This window comes from Callospermophilus lateralis, chromosome 6 (genome assembly GCF_048772815.1).
Source record: "Callospermophilus lateralis isolate mCalLat2 chromosome 6, mCalLat2.hap1, whole genome shotgun sequence".
Lineage (NCBI taxonomy): Eukaryota > Metazoa > Chordata > Mammalia > Rodentia > Sciuridae > Callospermophilus > Callospermophilus lateralis.
In genome coordinates this window covers 5,398,103-5,421,035 of record NC_135310.1, presented here as the reverse complement: position 1 = coordinate 5,421,035, position 22,933 = coordinate 5,398,103, and the positions used below count along the sequence as shown (strand labels likewise).

The 22,933-nt window shown below is 34.5% G+C and overlaps 1 protein-coding gene across 8 annotated transcripts in view; it reads left to right on the top strand.

The window, feature by feature from the left end:
• Positions 1-22,933, top strand: part of Qki (QKI, KH domain containing RNA binding) — a 135,898-nt gene that overhangs the window by 34,494 nt on the left and 78,471 nt on the right. For all 8 annotated transcript variants that reach the window (XR_013091576.1, XM_076858052.1, XM_076858049.1 and 5 more), the window contains exon 2: positions 3,385-3,527. Coding sequence is in view for 7 of the 8 variants with exons in the window: in XM_076858052.1 (XP_076714167.1) it covers positions 3,385-3,527 (143 nt within the window). In the remaining variant the exon portion in view is untranslated. The remainder of the gene's footprint in view (positions 1-3,384; positions 3,528-22,933) is intronic.

Below are 22,933 nucleotides of genomic sequence, written 5' to 3'. Positions count from 1 at the left end.
TTAGTTATTGAATACTCCTAAAAGCCAAAAAATCAATTTCCTAAATTTGATGGCATAACCTATAGATTTCAAATGGATGATTGATCTCAAGTGTGGATCTATAGGGAGATGAATCCAGTGTGGGTGGAGATTTCATCAGGTAGTTAGTAAGGGGTGCCTGTATTTGGTAGCCAGGTTAGTAAAATATGTGCTCTTTGAAATTGCAGTTGGAGTTTTGACTCAAACTTTTCAACCCTAAAGAAAGTTAGCTGTTTAACATCAGTCCAAGGAATGTATATTGAAGAAAACAACCAGAAAGAAAAATTGTTTTGAATTGTCTGCTGGTGTTCAAATGAACAATTGTGGAAATGTGAAATAGGAGAGACTTACCTTCGTATGAGCAGCAAAATGTCTCAGTGCGTCATGCTTGCCAAGGGAGTAAAGGAGTTCTTAACATTATGGAAAGTGGACCCTTCAAGGACCAGAGGTAAATAGCCTCTGGAGTGTGGATTTCGATTCAATAAAACAAATTTTCAGACATTTAAGAACTTCAGAGCAGTGTAAGAACAAATTAAGGAATTTAGATAGAAGATACATGCCCAATTTAGGGGTTATTGCAATAGGAATTTTTGTAATAATGGTTCCTAAGATCACACAGAGATGGGGGGAACATTTGCGTATTACTGTGTAATAATTGATAAAACAATAACAGTAGTTATGAGGCATTCCAGTGTTTGAGAAATAAGTACATGTTAACCCACTAGTTAGGCAAGGACTAAAACATTCCCCAGACCTATTGCATGCTTCTACAATAGCTTGGTTGTAATTTTATCAACTTGATAGGATAATAGTAGAAGAAGCTCTAATTTCTGGGGTTTAGTGAATGAAAAGTTTTGAACATGGGATTATAGGAGAAAATAATAAATGGGCCTCTTGCACCCTAAAGTTGGGGAGCACTGAGTTCAATTGAGTCGTTCAGTAATGGACCTCTAATGATATGAAGCACAGGCATATAGAGGTTAAATAAGAGACTTGTCTGTAGTTCTAACAGTTTGTTCTGATATGAGTATTTTTGATAAAGATAGTACTCAGCTGGTTTGATTTAATAATGAATTAGATTGTACATTCCTTGAGGACTTGGTCGTCTTTTCATTCCCATCAGAACTGTCTGCTACATAATCTGTATTTAGGTATTAAGGTCCGTGGTACTTGTTAGAGACTGAAACAAATCATGGGAGAAATACTGCCTATCTGTCTTTCATATTGGATAAGTTCTTTGAGAGCTGAAATCAGAACTATGCTGTAGAACTAGCCCATCCTAGGTCATTTACCCATTTATCTACTCTTATTGAGGACTCAGTGTGTTCCAGGCTCTGTCTGGGTTCACGGGAAGTGGTGGGTAACAGAAGCCTGCGGAACTTTTAGTTCTTAATTTAAAAAAAAAAAAAAATCACAATTATTTATAGAAGTACAACCTAATGGTAAATACATTGTTATCTAACTGAATGCTTTATATATATATATATATATATATATATATATATATATGAAGCTTATTGGTTTTATGTATTTATACATATTTTAATATCGCCATCTGAATTTTTTTTTTAATCATTTACAATTGGTTCTTTTAGTTTTTCTAACTTTGGAAAATTTGTTTACCTGGAAGGTCATGATTTTTTTCCCCCTCCTTACTCTGTTATATTACTGAGATTACTTCTAACAGGTTGTTAAATTTTGAACTGTTCTTGCATTTATGGTATAAATTCTTTTTTCTTGGTGTACCTGGATGAAAGGATATATGTGTGATTTTAATTATATTTACTGTTTCTAATGCCGTTTGACTAAGCTGCACACTAATTTGATACTTAAGAAAGACTTCATAATAATACTAGACATATACAAGGACTTTAAGAAAGAATAAAGTCTTGCCCTTATAGTCAAATCCAAGGTACTCTCTTTTTAAATTTTTGTTGATTTCATTTGCTATTCAAAGCTAAACCTTTGGTTAGTTTTGATAATCAAATTGTTATTTAGGAAAAAAAATTGTAATGAAATGAATATTGCTATTACTGAAGCAAAATGTGTATAATTTTTAAAAAGTAATGTTTTATAACTTGGTAAAAATACCTTTGATCACGCCTCTTTTCTGTATTGGATTTTTTTTAACTGAAACAGATTTAAATAAGTAGTTATGAAAATTAAAGAGTGCATTCAAATTTGATAGTTCCTTAATATCAGTAGATTGGAATTTCACTTTAGGGTGATATACAAAATACATTTTAAAAATAAAAGATTTAAAAAAGTATTTGGATGTGAGCCTTTTCCTCAAGGAGGACATAATCTGTAGAATGGAAGGCATCCAGCTAATAGCCTAATAATGACAATTCATGTATGTTCCAGGGGGAACCTATTCTCTAGTACAGAATAGAAGCTTAGTAGATAATTCTTGGAAGAATTAATCCATTTTCTTTAAAAACTTGACCTAGTGAAATAGATTCAACATTTTTTCTTTAAATATATATTTATACCTAAGAATTGTAATAATTTTTTTAAGGTTATTGATTTGGGATATCTCTACTTTCTTATATTTAATTCAGTAACTCTGTGTAGTTTGATTTCCATTTACCATCTTTTTCTTGAAACTTCTCTGATCACCAATAGCTTAATGGTCAAATCCCAAGTACCATCTTTTTCTTTTTACTTCACCATATTTCTGTAGTATTCAATACTTTTGATCACCTTATTTTCTATATCACCTCTCTTTTCAAGTTCTCCTATCTACCTTCATTTCTAGATCTTGTTTTCCTCAGTCCTCCCTTCTCCCTTTACCTTCTTTTAAGATCTCTCTTCTCATAGCTTTAGCTCCTAAATTTGTGTATCAAACTCGGACTTCTGCTAAACTTGCCACCTATTATCTATTGGGCATTTCTGAATATTCTGAAGACATCTAAAGGATATAACAAAGTGGTCCAGTCTAAACTTCATTCAGAGAGCTTAGTTCTGAAGTGTCAAACACCTCTGGTATGTGTGTTGTCTGGAAGGCATTCTCTTCATAGTTACTGATGAAGCAGTCATTTGGAATGACTGGCCTCAGTTAAACATGGAAAAATTAGGTAAAACAAATCTATATCATACTGCTTAAGAATTTGGGCTCTGAAGTTAGTTTTAATAAGATGTCTTATTTGGTTGTTATAAATTCGATTAGTGGTAGAAATTAATTAAGGTTATCAATCTATTAAACATGGGCTTAATCCAGAAACAGACAGAATAGGCCAGTAATTCTTCACTGGAGTTTTAACACTATACATGAAATCTTCCCCTGCAACCCCCTCCCCTATTTTCTTCTGGACTAGCAAGAATACTTCTTTTGTCTAACACATTTAAAATTTTTACTTTTAACAGAAATTAGCAGAGTACGGAAAGACATGTACAATGACACATTAAATGGCAGTACAGAGAAAAGGAGTGCAGAATTGCCTGATGCTGTGGGACCTATTGTTCAGTTACAAGAGAAACTTTATGTGCCTGTAAAAGAATACCCAGATGTAAGTATATTCTTTTGTTTTATTCAGTTTTTTTTTCTGCTTATATAATGTCGAAACATAAATTTGGTGGTAAATATTTAAGCATTATAAGATGCATTTAAGAAAGTTCATGTGAGGGACTGGAAGTATGGATAATTTCTATCTTTTGAAATATGTTTCCATTTGATTATTGCTATGTCATTTTCAGAAATGCCCCTCATAAAGAGCTATTTGAGATTTCAAAATGAGGCAAAGAATTATGGGAAGAATTTTGGCTTGAATGTTAAAAAGCAACGAGTTAAACCCCATTTGTCTTTAATCTGACCCCAGAAAAGTCACAGTTTGGGCCACATATCCTTTCTGTAAAATGGGGTATGGGAATATAAGATTGCTTTCAGCTCTTAAATTTTTATGGAAACTATTTCTAATCTGATTGTCCTCTCATCTTAGTCTGTTACTCAACTGTTCTCTATAAGCATTTTGTTGTGAATAACCTTGTCCTATACCAGTTAATTTCTAAATACATAAATTCAGAGATTGGGCCTTTTGTTAAAAGGCCTATTTCTCTGACCTCATCATTAATGATTTTCCCTCTTTTTCACTACATTATAGTGACATTGTCCTTCTTTTGGCCTTTTAAAACAAGTTATGTCTATTCCTAGCCTCAAAACCTTTTTTTTTTTTTTTTAGCTGTACCCTGATCTCTACTGTCTGGCTGCTGCTTCTCTTTAGGATCTAAGTTTAAATGTCACTTCATTGATGGTGAGGCTTCCTTCCCTCTAACATTTTACCTAGAAGCCCTGTGAGTTACTCACTTTTTTCACAAGTTTCTTTTTTTCTCTGCAGCAGTGCTTATTATCTGGCATTTTTCTTGTTTATTTTACTGTCTCTCCCCAGCAGAATATAAAATACATAAAACAAGAACTTGGTCTTGTCATTCATTATGATATACCCCATAATATTGACAGATAATAAGCATCCAATACCTTTTGGATAAACTAAGGAAAAATGGTTACTTTTTTTTTAATGTTTATTTATATTAGTTATAAGTGGCCACAATACCTTTATTTTATTTTTTTGTGGTGCTGAGGATGGAACCCAGTGCTTCACGAATGCTAGGCAAGCGCTCTACCTCTGAGCCACAACCACAGCCCAGGAAAAATGCTTACTTTTGCTAAGTTTTGGAATACTTCTCTAAGAAGCAAGTAGAAGAAAAAATTTGACATAATGTCAAAATGTGATGTGATCTAAGATTTATTAGTTATTTAGACAGAACACTAGTCTGCAGATGGGAATAAATGCCTTAAGTTGGATTTATGGGAAAAGCTTTAGTATTTCACAATTTGCATTTCTATTACACTTGTCTTTAAAGCTTACACATTTGCTCTGGATATTTTTGGCTGCAGAGGAAAGAAAAAAGAATTTTTTGGAAGTTATTGGAAAAGTCAAAAAATTAAATTTTAACAGTAGTGTCATAAATTCAGACACTGGACCTTTTGTTAGAAGGCTTTATCTTCAAATTTCCAATTCTTGAAAAGAATGCATTTTGAACCAACCTGCCATGACTAGAGAGGCAGATTGTAAACTAGGCATGACTGCTGTAGGCCTGCCCTCAGTGTTAGGGTTATTCCTAGAGATGAGAAAAAGTGTCCCAACTGAGGTCTGCACTGTTTGGTATTTCAGTGTCCCCTAAAGGATATAAGCTGTCTCATCTGCTTTTTAAACCCTGGGGGATAAAGTTTGAGTAGCAGTCATTAACATAAATATATATGTGCCATAAGACTTTAATAGATTATAACCTTGATCTGTTTCCATCTATTCTTTAATAAATCCCATTCAGGGAAGAATATTTATACTGTATTATTAAAAAGACCTTTTTTTATACAGTTTTCTAAGTGAGTACCTGGCATGAGTCCAGAGGGCATCTTTTTACTCTCTTCCTTTCCTCCTTTTACCAGTTGTGACTCCTTGACACCATGGGCTGGTATTGGGACTTGTGTGTTGGAGCTAAATAGTGTGTGAATCAGTGGTTCTCAGACTATGGTTCTTGGGCCAAAGTACCCACACCTCCAGGTGTTGAGGGCCACAGCCGGACTGCGGCATCCAGGGAACTTGTAAATGTTCAAGCCCAGTCCCAGATTAAGTCAGAAACTATGGCGCAGAGGCCTAGCATCTGGTTCCCCCACCACCTTTGTAGGTTTTTGTTTTTGTTTTTGTTTTTGTTTTTTTGTGGCTAGAAATAGAACTTAGGGCCTGAAGCATGCTAGGTAAGCACTGAGCTACACCCCTAACCCTAATCTGCCCATTATCAAGTCCTGTAGATGATCCTGATGCATGCTTAGTTTTAGAATTATTGCTGTAAATTTGCCTTCATCATCAAAATAAGCCAGGCTGCCAGGTGGATGATCACAGGCTTGGATGTTTTGTCAGGCATTGTTCCAGGAGGTGGAGAGAATGGACTAAACAGTGTGCCTACTGTTGCAGAGTGAGCATTTCTGGGGCAGACACTGACAGTAAGCAAATGAATGTATACTTTTTGGTGTAGTACTTGCTATGGAGAAGCACAAAGTGTGGTACATAGATGAACAGTTACTGCGGGAGGGGGCAGTTCATTTCTAGGGGTTCTCGGGGAAAGAGTTTCTTATAAAATGATAAGAAATGCAGGGGCTGGGGATGTGGCTCAAGTGGTAACATGCTCGCCTGGCATGTGCGGGGCACTGGGTTTGATCCTCAGCATCACATAAAAATAAATAAAGATGTTGTGTCCACCGAAAACTGAAAACTGAAAAATAAATTTTAAAAAATTTTCTAAAAAAAAAAAAAAATAAGAAATGCATACAAGAACAATCATGGGGATGAAAACCATCTAGGGGAACACATTCTGGGCACAGTGAAAAGGGAGTGCAGCAACTCAGGTGTGACCTTGTCTGTGGATTGTGCTAGTAGAAGGTTAGCAGAGGAGCTAGTTAGTGCCTTTGGGCTCAATGGGAATTTTGAATGCTATTTGGAGTGAAAGAAGAAGCCAAGGAATGCTCACTGGGTTTTTGATATATTCCTTCTGTCTGCTTTGTGGAGAGAATGTGGACAGTTGGGTGAGCAGGGAAACTAGCCCGGAGGCAGGGGAGGGGACTTAAACTAGAAGATTTAAGAAAGGCGTGGTTTGCATATTTTCAAGTTAAACTGATAGGATTTGGTGATAGATTAGATTTGAATTGAGTCAGGAATGGCCCAAAGGTGGAATTTGGTCAGCTGCAGTGCAATTGCATTTCTGAGACAGGAAAGACTGAGGAGGGAATAGCTTTGGGGAAGACGGGGTTCCATGGTTCTGATAGAGATGTGAAGCTTGAAGATGGGCATTCAGATGTGAGGTGTCAGGCAGGTAGAGATCTGATTTTATGTGATGCTTTTGTTACCCCAGAAAGGAGGAGAGAAATGGATACAAAAGTTTTGAACCTCCAGACAAGTTTTTTAATATCCTAATTTTAAATTCCTGTTAGGAGCACTTAAGTTTAGCAAAGTTGGAATCTGAACACAATTATTAGTTTTTCTTCTTGGAGGTTACTAATATAGAGTAGGAACTGGCATATAAGAGGAGATTTATTTTGCTTTTTTTTTTTTTTTTTTTTTTTTTAAGTTAAAGTAAACCAGGAGAGTCTGTGTCAGATTTTGTCCGTGTGGGAAAAATTTATTTCAGAATTATGCATTAAATTTTGGCCACATTAAAAGAACATGCATTCTTAGTCTTCACTTAATACATCCTAGAGATCATTTTGTATGCTTCTTTTCTTCCCCTGTCTGTATAAAATCTTGAGTTGTGAGAATGAGTTCATCCTGTTGGGATAAAATATTTTTATTATTAAAGCTTTAGAAGGGCAGGGTACCATAATGTCCAGAAGTATGAACTCAGACCCAGACTCTGGCTAGCTCTTCTGTTTGTTTTGTAGCTAGTTCCTCAGTTTCCTCACCTCATAATGGAAATACTAAGTTTCTCACAGGATTATGAAGACTAAATGGTTTAAAACATGTAAAGCACTTGGAAAATACCTTGATGCTCTGTAAATGTTGTTAACAAGCATGGAAGATCCATGAGGGCAGGGAATTTTTGTAAGTTTTCTTTTTCAGGGTTATATTCTCAGTGCTTAGAACAATATCTGATAAATGTTAGATGCACAGGGAATATTCATTGTGCATACTTGTTTGAAGCTTATTCTTTTAGATATGAAAAAATATTTTAATATTTTTGTCATTTGCATTTGGCTACTATAGAAGTCAACATTAAATTGAAGGCAGTATTTTGTTTTCTATTTTTATGTTTCTTGGGTGGGGCTGAGTATTAAATGTAAGGCCTCTCATGCTAGGCAAGAACTACTATTATCAAGCTGTATCTCCAGCCCATAGTATTTTGTACTTGTTTATGTAGAGCTCTGGGACAGATAAAAGAAGGAAGCCTTAGATTCAGAACCTGAAAAATGGCGTAGTGCTGTATCATGCCCAAACATAATGTTTTTTAGCCCTTGGCTTAATGATGTGGGAATGAGAAGTTCATATGAGCAGTCTTATTGAAAATGCATTAAAAAGTTTTTCAAAGTTTACATTAATAAACTAATAAAGCAGATTTTTGTTGCATCTTTCTGTGTACCAAACACAATCTGGGGGTGAGAATATTTTGATTTAAAAATCTCAAGATGGTAGTTGGTGTTTGAGTCAAAACAAGCCTAGTAATATATATAATTTTTTTTTTTTTTTTTTGCAGGTGGTGGTGGTGTATTGGGGATTGAACTCGGGCACTTAACTGCTGAGCCACATGGCCAGCCCTGTTTTGTATTTTATTTAGAGACAGGGTCTCACAGAGTTGCTTAGTGCCTTGCTTTTGCTGGGGCTGGCTTTGAACTCAGCAATCCTCCTGCCTCACCCCCTCATCCCTAATCCCTGGGATTACAGATGTACGCCACTGTTCCTGGCCAGGCCTAGGTTTTAAATCCTGGTTTTTATCCCCTTGCTGGCTGAATTTTTAGCAGTTGCCTTAGTAATACTCTACAACGAAACACTCTAAAACTCAGAAGCTTAAACTAATAAACAGATCCTCATGGATATCTGTGTTGGCTGAGGTTCTGATGATTGAAGCTCAGTCTCTAAGTTGATCTAGGCTATTGGTGGGTGAGATTAATTAGGTCTTCTACATTTATGTTCTTGCTGGGCTGGAGGGGCAATAGCTACTTGAGGGGGCATGCTCTTATTATAGGTCACTGAAATGCCAGAGCCAAGCAAAATTGCATAAGCATAAGACCTCTGCTTTTGTCCCATCTGCTAGTATTCCATTAGCTCAGTGCTTCTCAACTGGGAACAGTTTGTCTTCAGGGACACTGGCAATATTTGGAGATTTTCTTGGCTGATAAAACTTGAAAGGGGCTGATACGCCAGTACTTATGGGGTGGAGGCTAGGAATGTTATTAAACATCCTACAAAGAATAGGCTAGCACACCACAAGAAAGAATTACCTAGCCCTAAATGTTAGTACTTGCTGAGGTTGAGAAATCTAGCATTAATCATATCAAGTTACTCATGAGAAGGGGACTGGAACAGATATTTGCAGCAAAATAATTAAAATTATTATATTAGCTTTGAGCACGTCTTTTTTTTTTTTTTTTAAGAATCTGTTTCTTTGTCTATATAGTTATAAGGTCCACTTCAAAATTGTTTGGAGAGATAAAGGTAACAAATGATAAACCCCTGATAAACACTTAATATGGTCTGAATGCTCATGAATAAGAATAATAATCTAATTTTTAAAGGAGCTCAGTCTTAGATAAAAGGTGAAACATACTGTATGAAACATTTTAGTCTGTTTATCAAGAGAGATGAAGTTTTATTTAGACCATCAAACTGGTAATTTGGCAACTTATTAAGGATTTGTTTGAAAATGTGTATCAATGAAATTAACTATGACATTAAGTAAAAGGTGCTGTATTTCAAATGAATCGGCAGTAGTTTTGTCAGTAAAGTTGCCTGATTATCAATTTTGAGTCCTTAGAAATTGTTTTATAGGCTTGGCCAGATTAGTAGGTAAGTTCCAAATATTGGCAGGGTCTAGCCTTTACAGGTTAGAGTCATCCTGTATATACTTGAAAAGATTTTTTGCTCTGATTTAATGATTAAATTGTAATGAGACTTTTTTCTCCAAAGAATTCTATGTGATGATAACTGATTATCTGCTTTTAAAAATGGGTTTTGAATTTGATGTCCTTGAGATGCATCTTTTATGAATCTAGGCCATCATAATGGCACATTGTCGGAGGGTTTGTATGATGGATAAATGCCTTTTCAAATTGTTTTTCCCCAGTTCGTAGGATCGAATGGTAACTATGATTGATAGTAAAGGTTTGTAATATCATTCTTGGTACTTTCTGAAGTCTCCCTTATAACACAATTTGAGCATCCCTAGTCTGAAAATCCAAAATGCCCAAACATTTTGGGTGCCAGTTTTAGGTTTCAGAGCAATTTCGATTTCATATTGTTTGAATTCAGATGGTCAGTCCAGTAAATCTGAAACAGTTGCCCAAGTATTTTTAGATACAGGGTGCTCAGCCTAATCTTATTTTAGTGGGGGAGTGGAGTTATAAACACTCTTTCTCTTTAATTTTTCTGAATTTGCAGGTAGAATTTGGCTAATCAAGACTTCTGGGTTAGTCAGAGTTGTTTGATATTCTTCTCTTTTTCAGAATTGTCACCTGTGAATAAGCTCTTGAGCTGGCATTTGTTTTGGAGGGGTACTCAGAGGTGGGCTCAGAATTGTCTTTCTGTAGATCTTTAACTCTCTTGGCTTTTTTGTGTTTGGGGATTAACCAAGAGCCTTCAGAAGTTTTGACATAAACTACTTTCACCTTTGTTTTACTGATTAAAGAATGGATGTTAAATCAAAATTTAATGGTCTGCAAAATCTCCTTTTTTAATACCAAGGTTAATCCCTGTTTTTTGCTTGGACATGGTCTTAATACATTAAATTTTCTTTCATAATTAAAAATGGGATCTGCGTATATCCTTTGATAGTTTGTGCTGGAAACTGAAGATAGTTTTCTGATAAGGTTACTGCATATTTTATAGAGTTGTGAAATATGTCTGATTACATAATGACCTCTTGGAGTTTTAATTTAGGAGTATGATTTGATAATATAAAGCATATCTTTGTGTTTTTAGGTAGAGAAACTATTATTTTTGACTTAGAACCTTAGAACTGAAACCAGATCAAGAGTGAAGACCAGATTTCATGACTTGGGCTTTTTTTTTTTTTTTTTTAAATGACCTGAGTTTTTTGTTTTGAAGTTTACTTTTCATTTCATTCTCTAAGGGTATGTTGAGGACTTGCTATGTGCCACATGTTCAATAAGCTCTTTATGGTATGAGATATACTGAATTTCTTAAAATGTTAGACAGTATACAAAGAGTTTCAAGATAGCAGTTGCTTTTGTTAAGTCAGGTTTTTCGGAAGTATAATAGTTTCTGAAATAATAAGCCTTTTCATAGTCTCAAATGCAGGTGCCAAAAGGAACTAGTATTCAGAATACTTAAAAGATGGAGTTCTTTTAAGGGAAGAGTTATTTCCTATAAGCAAATGTTTTCCAAGCTCAATTGAGATGGAAAGTTTGCCTGTGATTTCTTATTCAACCACTAGCCACCATTCTATTCGTTGTTTTGTGAGTTTGACTTTAGATTCCACACAAGAGATCAGTGCAGATTTGTCTGTGTTTGGCTTATTTCATTATAGCATAATGTCCTCCAGGTATATACATGTTTCTGAAAATGATAGGATTTCTTTTATGGCCGACTAATATTTTATTTTCTTTATCCATTTAACTTTCTGATATGGATATCTTGGGTTGTTTTTATATCTCTGCTATTGTGAATGATGCTGTAAAGAACATGGATGTTGGGATCTTTTTCAGTATACTGATTTTATTTCTTTGGGGTATATACCCCAAAGTGATATTGCTAGAGAATATAGATGGTTGAGCTTTCTTTAATTTTTTGAGGAACCACCATACTGATTTCAGATTGACATACCCACCTACAGTGAACATGATTCCCTTTTTTCCATATCTTTACCAGTACTTGGGTATCTTTTGTGTTTTTTTGTTAGAGTCTGTAAACAAGTCAGGAAGGCGCCTGGCATTTTGCCAGAGGGAGTGGTTTGTGAAGTAATGCCATGGAGCCATTAAGTGTGGAGATTCCTTATTGGTTGACTGCTGTATCTAGTTAATGTTAATTAAGATAAGCTGTGTGGAATGTATATATACCCCTCCTGTCCTACAATAAAGGGCTCCCACTCCTGCTATATCAGTGTACACAAGTTGTTCGTCAGGGCCCCCCCCCTCCCCCCATTGTGCTGCAGCCAGACTGCGGCAGTTTTTGACAATAGCTATTCTTACAAGTGTGATGTGATATGTCATTGTCTTTTTTTAAACGGACATTATTATTTTTTTTATACCTTTATTGTATTATTTTTATGTGGTGCTAAAAATCAAACCCAGTACCTCACACATGCTAGGAAGTGCTCTGCAACTGAGCTACAACCACAGCCCCTCATTGTGGCTTTGATTTGTGTTTCCCATATCACTGGTGATATGAAGCACCTTTTCATATGTCTGTTGAACATTTGTATGGCTTCTTTTTGGAAAAGTATCTATTCAGGCTATTTGTTTCCTTTTAATTCTAGTTGGTTTTAGGTTGTTTTTGCTTGAGAAGTTAATATTCTGATATAGTCTAGATATTAACCCCTTTTCAGATACATGGTGAGTAGATGTTTACTCCCAGCAATTGAGTTGCTCTTTCTTTTTGTGGATTATTTTCTTTGTAGGAGTTTTGTTATCTTGATATAATTCTACTTGTTTTTGTTGCTTATTTTAATAACATATCTAAAAAATGATTGACAAGACCACTGTTACAGAGCTTTTTAACTATTTTGTGGAGTTTTACAATTCTTGTAGGAGTTTTATAATTTCAGATCATGTACATAAAAGTGTTTGACCTATTTTGACTTAAGTTTTGTATGTGGTGTAAGATAAAGAGTTCAGTTTCATGTTTTAAAATGTGTGAATCCAACTTTTGATATTGTGGATACTCAATATCACTTGGTGATGAAACTGTTCTTTCCCCCATTGTGTATTTATTCTTGATGCCCTTTGACAAAAATTGACTGACAAATGCATGAGTTTATTTTTGGGCTTTTGTCTGCTTGTTCTGTGTGTATATTTTTATGCCAATACCATATAGTTTTATGTCTTTGTAACAGTTTGAAATCAGAAAGTGTGATTCATTTACCTTTATTCTTAAGATTGCTTTAGCTATCTGGAATCTTTATTGGATTAATTTTAGGGTTATTTTCTGTTTTTTGTGAAAAATGCCATTGGAGTTTTGATAGGGATTTCATTGAATCTGTAAATCACATTGGGTAGTGTGAACATTTTAACAGTATTAGTTCTTCAAATTCATTAACATGACATATTTCTGTATTTGTTTTATCTTCCTCAGGAAGTTTCTTATCAATGTTTGGCGTTCAGTGAACAAATCTTTTACCTCCTTGGTTAAATGTATGTCAAAGTATTTTATAGTTTTTGGTGCTATTGAAACTGATTGTTTTCTTAATTTCTCTTTTGGATAGTTTGTTGTCAGAAATGTTGTTTGTTGTATAGAAATGTGTTTGATTTTGTATTCTATAGCTTTACTGAAGTTGTTTATTCCATTTTTTTTGATGGAGTCTTTAGGGATTTCTCCCCCCCCTTAACAAATTTTAATGTTTTATTTTGATATAATTTTAGATTTACAGAAAAATTGTTAGTATACCTCAAATAACTCCTTTTAGCTCTTTACCCAGATTTCCAATTATTGTTTTCCTTCACCTGCTTTATTATACATTTTTTTTTTTTTAATGAACCACTGGAGAGCACTTGTTGACATTTGGTCCCTTTGTCCATAAATATTTTAATGTTTATTGTCTTTAGGAGTTTCTCTATATAATATATCACCTGCAAACAGATACAGTTTAACTTGTTTTTGTTTTGAATGCCTTATATTTCCTGCCCTTGGCCTGGTTGCTCTGGCTTAGGTCTTCCAATACTGTGTTGAGTAGAAGTGGTGAGGGTGGGCATCAGTATCTTGTTCCTGATCTGAGAAGAACAAATTTCAGTTAGCTTGCTTCCTTCTTTCCTCTCATACCATTGTGCTTCATTTTGTTGAGGTTTCTTGCACTTGTTCATGAAGGATACTGTGTTCTTGTTTGTCCTTATCTGGCGTTAGCACAATGGTATTCTGGCCTTGTTAAATGAATTTGGAAGTACATTGTCCTGTTAGGTTTTTTGAAAGAGCTTGGAAAGAATTAGCATAATTCTTCTTAGTGTTTGATGGAGCCATTTGGTGAAGCCATGTGGTCTTTGGGTATTTCGTTGCTGGGAAGGTTTGGATTACTGCACATTAGTATCGATAAAGTAAGCTTATCTATAACTTAACAGTTCAGTTTGGGTAGGTTGTATGTTTCTAGGAATTTATTAATCTATAGTTGTCCAATTTGGTGGAGTGTGATTATTCATAGTAGTTTCTTAGTATCAATTGTGTCTTTTATTTATAATTTTATTTTTTTACATTCTGTTTTCTTCTTGGTTAGTCAAGCTTAAAGTTTTCAGTTTTTCTTTTTTTTTTTTAAAGGAGGCCTTAATTTTCTTAAATCTTCTCTGTTTCTCACTTATTTTTGCTTTTGTCTTTATATTATCTTTTGCTTTGGCCTGAAGCACCAAGTATTGAAAGTTTAAAAATCCCAGTTTGGTTGGTTTGTTTTAAATTCTGGACTATTTGGAATTTTGGGGTATTTGGATATTTGCATAGACTTCAATGACATGGTATTCCTAATCTGAAAATCCAAAATGTTTCAAAAGCTGATATTTCTTTTTGAATGTGATGTTGGTGCTGACTATTATTTCACTTGTTTTTTTTTGTGTTATATGTTGTGTAAATCACTGTCAATTCAAAATTAAAATAAGAGAACTTGTGACTGACTTAAAATAATGACCTGCAAGAAACATGGAGATCATAAACCTTGTGGCCAAGGGCTCCTACCTCACTTTGAATGAGAGAAAACCTTCTCCAGGAAATCAAGGAACAGAGAAATTGCAGAGCGATTACCTGCACTCAGTATTGTGGGTGAGGAAGAGTTTTACTTGTTTGATAGGAAGGAGAGAAGAAGGTATTAGAAGAAGAAAACGACTGCCAATTTTACAGAATAGTGAATTGCTTGTGTTGCTTGAAGAAGGAGGTAATAACAAAAATAAAGACTTGAAAAGTACTTTGGGATCTTTTAAAAGGCATAGTATATGAGGTTTCCACATTTATGTTCTCATAAATATTGTCTCCTGCTTGTGTCATAAAACCCTGTTGATCTTCCTTGCCATCATATTTTTTTTTAATTAGTTAATTTCCCCCCCTAACTTTCAGTTAGCTTCTAGAAGGATAATCATCCCCAATAATGAATATTTTCTTTAACTTAGAATATCTTAATTCATATGCCATAACTTCAGATTTCGTTTTTAGTTGCTTAGTAGTATTCCTTATGTACAGCAGCTGTCAGTGCCTTTATGTACATAGGTTTGTAAGAAGATTTTTCTTATGTGGGGCTTGTGGGTCACATGCCATGAATACAAAATGTTCATTAAGTCCTAATATAAGAAAGATTTTACAAAATGATGCCTATAATTATTACGTAGTGTAGATTAGCTGTTTCTCTGGGGACATATTTGGCTACTTATCTAAAATTAATGATGATGGTAGAAAAGGAATAAGGAATTTGCTTTCCATGGCCACAAGACATTTTGAAATATTCATTCTTATATTTTAAACTGGTTAAATGCTCACTATTCTAAACAGAGTAGTGTTGGCTAAATTAGAGGGGTTTCTTTATTGTCTTCTGCTAAGTGAGACTTCATTAACAAATATCCACACACATGTTTTGGGGTGTGTTTTAATACAACTTTTGTGAGATAATGTAAGGTTTTTAAGGTGTCTACTAAAGTCACCTTGAAATATTAGACATGATATTTAAAAACAGATTGTCAATCTCTTTTTCCAAAAAGCAATAAAGTACATGTTTTTTTATAGTTTTTTTTAATTACAAAATTTTAAGCAGAGATTATTACTCTTTAATAGTTGCTGGAACTTTCAGTGAGATGCTTTTGAAAATACACTTTTTAATCAGTTATTGGTTTTGATAATGTGTCACAGGAAGTTTTATCTTTAATTGTAGAATTCTTAAAAGATTAATGGAAAGATTTTTCAAATTTTGCATTTTACCATTGAGAAATATATCATTTCTATTAAAAATATTGTGAGCAACAGTGAATAGCATTAGACATTTTTGTTGTTAAACCTCTTTAGAAACTAATATGCCACTTGGCAGAAATATAATTGGTGAGCCACAGAAAATATCAGCACTTAAACAGTGGAACAGTGGGGTTAATGAATATCTTTTTTTTTTTTTTTCCTTTCCCTTATTTAGGCTTTTAAAGTTGTACTTGGCTCAGGCTGTTTGAAATGATTTTCTTTGAAAGTGTTGTGACATTGTTTTAATTGAGTGAAGCTGCAGAACTGGCATGATAAATCAACACAGAATGAATTTTAATGCAAGGCAAAGGATATTAACTTGGAAATTGGTTGCAGTAGACAAAGCAGCTGCTATGAGTAATTTTTTTTTTTTTTTCATTCTCTACTTACAACATTTTGGGAAGGAACGACCTTTACAGTTTCAACTGCATTAGAATCCCGATGTTACGCACTTCAACATACTTTTCTGTCTGTTGCTTCTTAATAGTGACTGTTTTTTAAGATTAAAAAAAAATATGTCCAATTATGTCCAGATTCAATGTTTTGGCTTCATGTAGTTTAAGAACATTTTTTAATTTAGCGAGTAGTAATTACAAGGCCTAATTAGCTGTGAGAAGCATTTTTTTTGTATAGTTTTGAAGCCCTGGTTCAGGCAAGGGGAGGTTTAGTATATGAAAAGGGCAGGATGTGTCAGAGAAAGCTCTTGCAGTAGTCAGAAAAGGTAGATCAACTAGTTTGACAAAGGACAGAAGTCAAAACCAGTTACCTATTTGATGTGCTAAACTATCTCCAGTGCATTTTTTCAGACTTTTGGGGATCATGTTTGAGATATATCTAGCATATGAATTGATTTGAAAAAGATCTGTATAAAGTACAACTAGTTGGCAAGGTTTCTTGTTTTAAGAAATAGTCAAGGAAACAAATAGAGAAAAGGCATTTTCACAGACTTCTTGAGCAGGCATTTCTTTTTTTTTTTTTAAACCCCTCATATCTGTTTCATTTCTTAGCAGCTAGCAAGTCTTTAATAAACGTTTTGTTGAATAGAATTTGAAAATGAAAGGCCATTTTATATTCTGCTAAAAAATAACCAAAACTATACAAAATGAATGAATGAGGGGATGTAAAGATTACTTTGTCTTGATTGGGGAAATGGGGTGAAAAGATCTGTAGAATTCTTGATTATATAAACTGGGTAAGTTAAAAAGTTAACAGAAAAGTAGGAAGAGCTATCAAGAGACAGACACAGGACCAGATAAATTCTGTAAGATTTTCTGTGAAGTGTTTTTTTTTTTTTTTTTAAACCAGACCCTCCTTCCAATAAATTTTTACCCCATACTGTCTGAAATTATGTTAATTCTGTATCAATTTAGATTAAAAGGCATCCTCTTAAAAAGTGCTTAGTGGATTTCTCCGTTTAAGTACAAAGTAGTTCAGATCAGCAAAGTGGTAGTAGTGATATAGGACCTAGTAGGAAAGAAAAAATCTGATTGAATGCATCAGAGCCCCATCAGGAAGATAACATCCTTAGGAGGCCAGATGATTAAGAATGTAATCCTGACATTTTCATTTGGTTTTGTTTGCTGAATCTGGGGAGGATGGCTGAGAGGCTTGAGCTTTGCATGACAGAAATTGGACTTTATATAGACTACCCTCCTGTTCAGACTTTTCTTTGGCTAGAGATGGGTATGCACTCTAGGAGTCATCCTTCATTCAGAGCATCCCAGATCCTCTCAGAGACTGCATCTTAACTCAGAATTGGCTCTCAGTAAGGGAAATTGTATTGAATGATCTTGGGTTGCTGGTAACTATAGGTGCATAGTAGAAGCTAACATACATCCTTAATGAAATAAGATAACATCATCTTAGGTTTTTGTTATTTCTATAAGGTATTTATTAACTATGGTGTCTGACGAAGGATGAAAAATAACCAATCATATAGGTAGCAAGATTGCAAACAAAAATCTGAATAAACAAGAGAATCAAACACCCAGAAATTCTAGATGTTAGAATTATCAGATTCATACTTTGTAAGAACAGTGTAAGAAAGCAGAAACATTGAAACCAAAAAATGTAAAAGCAAAACATCCTTAACTTCCATGAGTTAAGATGAGTTTGAAAGAGGTTAGAAGCATTTGACAGTAGAATTAGTGAACTCTGGAGGACAACCCAAAAGAAAATCTTTAGCACTGAGACACAGAAGGATGGGAAATACAGGAGAGGGTATGAGGAATAAAAGGTATATTCTATGAGTGTTTTAGCTTTTTTTGCTGCTGTGACTAAAAGCTCTTACCATAACAATTGTAGAAGAGGAAGAGTTTATTTGGGGCTCATGGTTTCAGAGGTTCTGGTACATGGACAGCAGGCTCCATTCTTAGGGCTTGAGATGAGGTAGTACACCATGGCACAAGAGTATGGTGGAGGGAAGCAGCTCACATGATGATCAGAAAGCAGAGAGAGGTGGGGAGGGAGAGAGAGAGGGAGATAGATATCTCCACTTGGCAGATACAGATGTACCCCCAAAGCCATGCCCCATTTCTCCAGCCACACTCTACCTGCCTTCAATTACCACTCAGTTAATTCCAGCAGGTGATTTGGTCACTGATTGGGTTAAGGCTCATGACCTGATCTTTTCACCTCGTTGCACACATAAGCTTTTGGGGGACACTTCACATTCAAACTATAATGGTGTATGATGAATGAAAGGAATATAGTGTGAAGTTATAACTTTTGTAATTGTATTAAAAGGAGAAAGAATGCGGCAGAAGTAGAGTTTTTGAAGTGATTGAGAACTTAAAAATCAAAGAAAGAAAGTCACAGATCTGTGAATCTGACTCTTAACCATGCTAAATATAAAGAGAACCTCATCTAGGTACATCATATTAGAACTGCTGAAAACTAATGATGAAATGGAAGTCCTAAAAGCAACCAGAAGACAGAAAAGATCAACTTGATAAGTCATTAGTAAAACTAGACCTTCACTTAGTAAGAAGGTTGATATAAATCCATGTAGTATAAATGAGTTAAGTTAAAATTGAAAGATTGACAGTTTGAATGAAGAAACAAAATGTTGTTCATAGGAATACCATTTAAAATATAATAATAGGAAAAGATTCAAAGTATGTAATCAAGAAATATGCATCTCAAGGTCAAATAAAAAACTGTATCTTCATGTTAATATCAATATAGACTTAATGGCAAAAGTATTTACTGAAAATAAAGAAGGCCATTTCATAATGACAGAAAGATAACTTTTTAACATATGTGTATGCCAATGAATGTGGCCTGTAAACAGAAATAAAAGGACAAATAAACTTAGACGTAGCCCAGTGGTAACTTGTTGCCTAACATACCTGAGGCCCTAGGTTCAGTCCCCAATACTGCAAAACAGTAGACTTTGCATTCATTTTAGGCACTCATAGAATGTTTACAAACATTGATTATATCCTATTTAAAAAAGCAAATAAAAGGAATAATATTTTACATGGTATGTTTTCTGGTTACAGTGTAGGAAGCTAGAAATCAAAACCAAAGCTAATTATGAAATTCTTAAAGGTTTGAAATGAGAAAAAATACGTTTAAATATTTAATAGCTATCAAATTATTTTGACCTGAATGATATTGAAAATGCTGTCTGTCAAAACTTGTGGGACACTGCTAAAGCCAGCTTAGTTATGTGTAAATCTTAAAATACATGCATTAGGGGAAAAAATGCCAATAAAAAAAAAAGAATACAATAAGCATTCTTTTCAGAAATTTGGAAAAACAGTAACAGATTAAACCCAAAGGAAGCAGAAGGAAGAAAATAAAACTAAAGCAGAAATCAAGGAGGAGAAAAGTTCAAAATGAAGAGAATGAGTACATATTGTCTACCTATTTCTGCATTATAATTAAACCACCCCCAAATTTAATTTAATACTTACATGAACAATTTTCTTGTATTCCCACTTCTGTGACTGGATTCAGCAGAGCTGCTTGGGTCTGAATCTGCAGTCCACTGTAGGTTGACAGGCAGTTCTGCTTTTGAGAGATTCCTAGCAGTAGGCATTGATGGTTACTGGGTCACATGTATTTCTTCCCACAACAACCTTAGTGCATATTTATCCTCATTCGAACTGTAGGGTCTTAAGAGAGCGGAACCACATATAAGGTTGACTTTTAACTGGCATATCCTTTGTATCAGCCAAAGCAAGCCACTGCTGCCCTAGATTCAAAAGGTGGGAAGAGGTGCAAATATACATTGCAAATGGTAGGAGTGTGGTGAAGAGGGGGAAGAATACTGACCCTGTTTTTTTAGGGGAGCAACTTGGGGGGACCAGGAATTGAACTTGGGTATTCGACAACTGAGCCGCCTCCCCAGATCCATTTTGTATTTTATTTAGAGAGAGGGTCTCACTGAGTTTGTTTAGCACCTTGCCATTGCTGAGGCTGGCTTTGAACTCACCATCCTCCTGCCTTAGCCTCACGAGCTGCTGGGATTACAGGCTTGTGCCACTGTGTCCAGCTCTGAACCTGTTTAAAATGTAATATGAGATGTCAAGAGCTTTGTAATATTTTGAACAACCAATTAAAAAAAAAATCTTTCCATCCCAATCAACAAAAGCAAAGGAGAATTATTGGAGAATGAAAGAAAAAGGGAAATGTGGATAAATAATAAAAAGTGAAAAATGCTGTCTGGAAAACTTGTGGGACACTGCTAAAGCCAGCTTAGTTATGTGTAAATCACTACAGATCTTATATATATTAAATAGAAAATTAGACAAACTTTAATCCAAGAAATTTGACAATTTAGACAATATGGATATGTTTCTAGATAAACAGTGTATCAATTGAGAATACTAAGGAATAGGAATCAAAGAAACTGAATCCATAATTTGAAACTTTCTACAGAGAAGACTGTGGTCCCAGGTGGTATCACCAATGAATTCTGTTAAGTATTTCATGAAGAAATAACACTAGGCTTACAGAAGCTTACCCAAAGAGGAGAAGAAAGAATACATTCCAATGTTTTGAGGCCAATATGACCCTAATGCCAAAACCTGAGAAGCATATTGTGAGAAAGGAAAATTATAGGTCAGTTCTGTTCATGAATGTATTTTTTAAAAATCACCGGAATGCTGGGAAACTGAATCCACTAATTTATTAGAAGAATAATGAATTATGATCAAGTTGAGTTTCAGAATGGAAGGTTAGTTTAATATTTGCTTGTTGAAATTCATTATAACCTAAAAAAGTATATATGTAAAAATGTCTACACATTACTTCAAACTTTTAGGGGTGAACTTTTGAAATCTTTAATCTTGAATTTTGGTGTATTGACAGTGTTGTAAAGGATAGCAAGAAGAAACAAAAGTATATAGTTGGAAGGAAAAAATATAACTTATTTGCAAGTGATGTGATCATTTACATAAATAATTCTAAAGAATATACAGGAAAAAAACCAAATAATTCTAAAGAATATACAGAAAAAACAAGAATCAATAATAATAAAACAAGATTGTTGCATACAAGTTTATAGGAAAACCAATTATATGTTTGTTTTTTAGGGAAAAAAATTTAAAAAAATATAATATATGACGACAGAAAAAAACCCTATGAATTTCTAGGAGTTAAGTTTTAAGTGACAGTAAAGACATAATGAAAAATGCTTTAAAAGTTTACGTTCTTAAGGGAAAAATAAAAGATGACCTAATCAAATGATGAAGTTATATACCATGTTTATGGTTTTGAATATACACTATATTATAGTAGAATTCCAATGAAAATTATTATTTTAGAAATTGAGCAACTCATTCTAAAATATGTGTGAAAATGTGTGCCAGGCCAGAAAAAGCCAAGACACTCTTGAAGAGCAAGGTAGAAGAACTTTCTTTACTGCATACCAACATCTATTATAAAGTCACTGTAGTTAATACAGCATGATATTAAAAGAAAGACTAAGTAGATTAGTGAAATAGAATGGAGAGCTCAGAGACTGAGGTATAGTTATATAAGGTTGCTTATGAATGATTTATATTCTGAGAAATGTGTTGTCATGTAATTTTGTAGCTATGGGAATATCAGAGAGTATGCTTACACAAACCTGGACTGTATAAGTTAGTCTGTGCAGCCTCTTGATGCAGTCAAGAAACTGTGGTAAACATGAGATGTGTGAGGCAGCTGCCAGTGTAATATGCTGTGCTGTTTTATTACAAAATATAATTTGCCATTGATCATATCCTTTTCTGTGACATCCTAAGCTTGATTGCTGAGTGAGCCAAAGGGTTGAGGTTTCCTGAAGAGACTGTGCAGTGGGATTAGGAGACAATTAATTGTCTACTCTATGCCAAACTTACTATGTATGCTGTGTTCACAGCTGTCAGTATAGCTCTATCAGATAGTGCTACCATCTCCATTATGTAGTCAAGGTTTATTTGATGTGACTGAAATTCCTAATTACTGTTTCATTGGAGCTTGGATATCAATTGAATGAATTTTTGTGTTTTCAGAGTTTAAGCACTTCACCTTAGTATACTATTAGTTTTTTCAGATTGGAGATGTGGGATGGTGAGGTTGACTGGGGATTCTAAAAAGAAAATTCCTTGTTAAAATAGATGATAGTTGTGTTTAGACTCGGTCAAAAGGTAGATGAAATATTATAGCTAAGAAACTGGTAAAGAATAACAGGCTTTATTTGAATGTAAATAGGTGGCCTGGGCAAATTTCAGAATCTGGGGTCTTATAGAATTAGTCAAGTGCATATAGATCAAAGGCTGAGAGTCTCAACTAGGGGCTGTATCAGAATCCCTAGGGGGAGGAGACTTTTTTCAGAGAATGCACGTGCATTAATTACCCCCCTTTCACATGAGAATCACTTTCTCAAAGGCAAGCCCCTTTGAGGCAGAGAGAGAGCGCCTTTGGAGTATAGAAGGGTGAAGGAAGTACCCAGCTTCTTGTGACCACCAGAAAATATTCTAGTTTGTTACTTTGATATAATGATACACTAACAGCAGGATGAATGCAGGAGAAAGGTGGGAAATTGTATGCATAAGAATCGGTATTTTTTTATTTTTAAACAAATAAATGAAAAC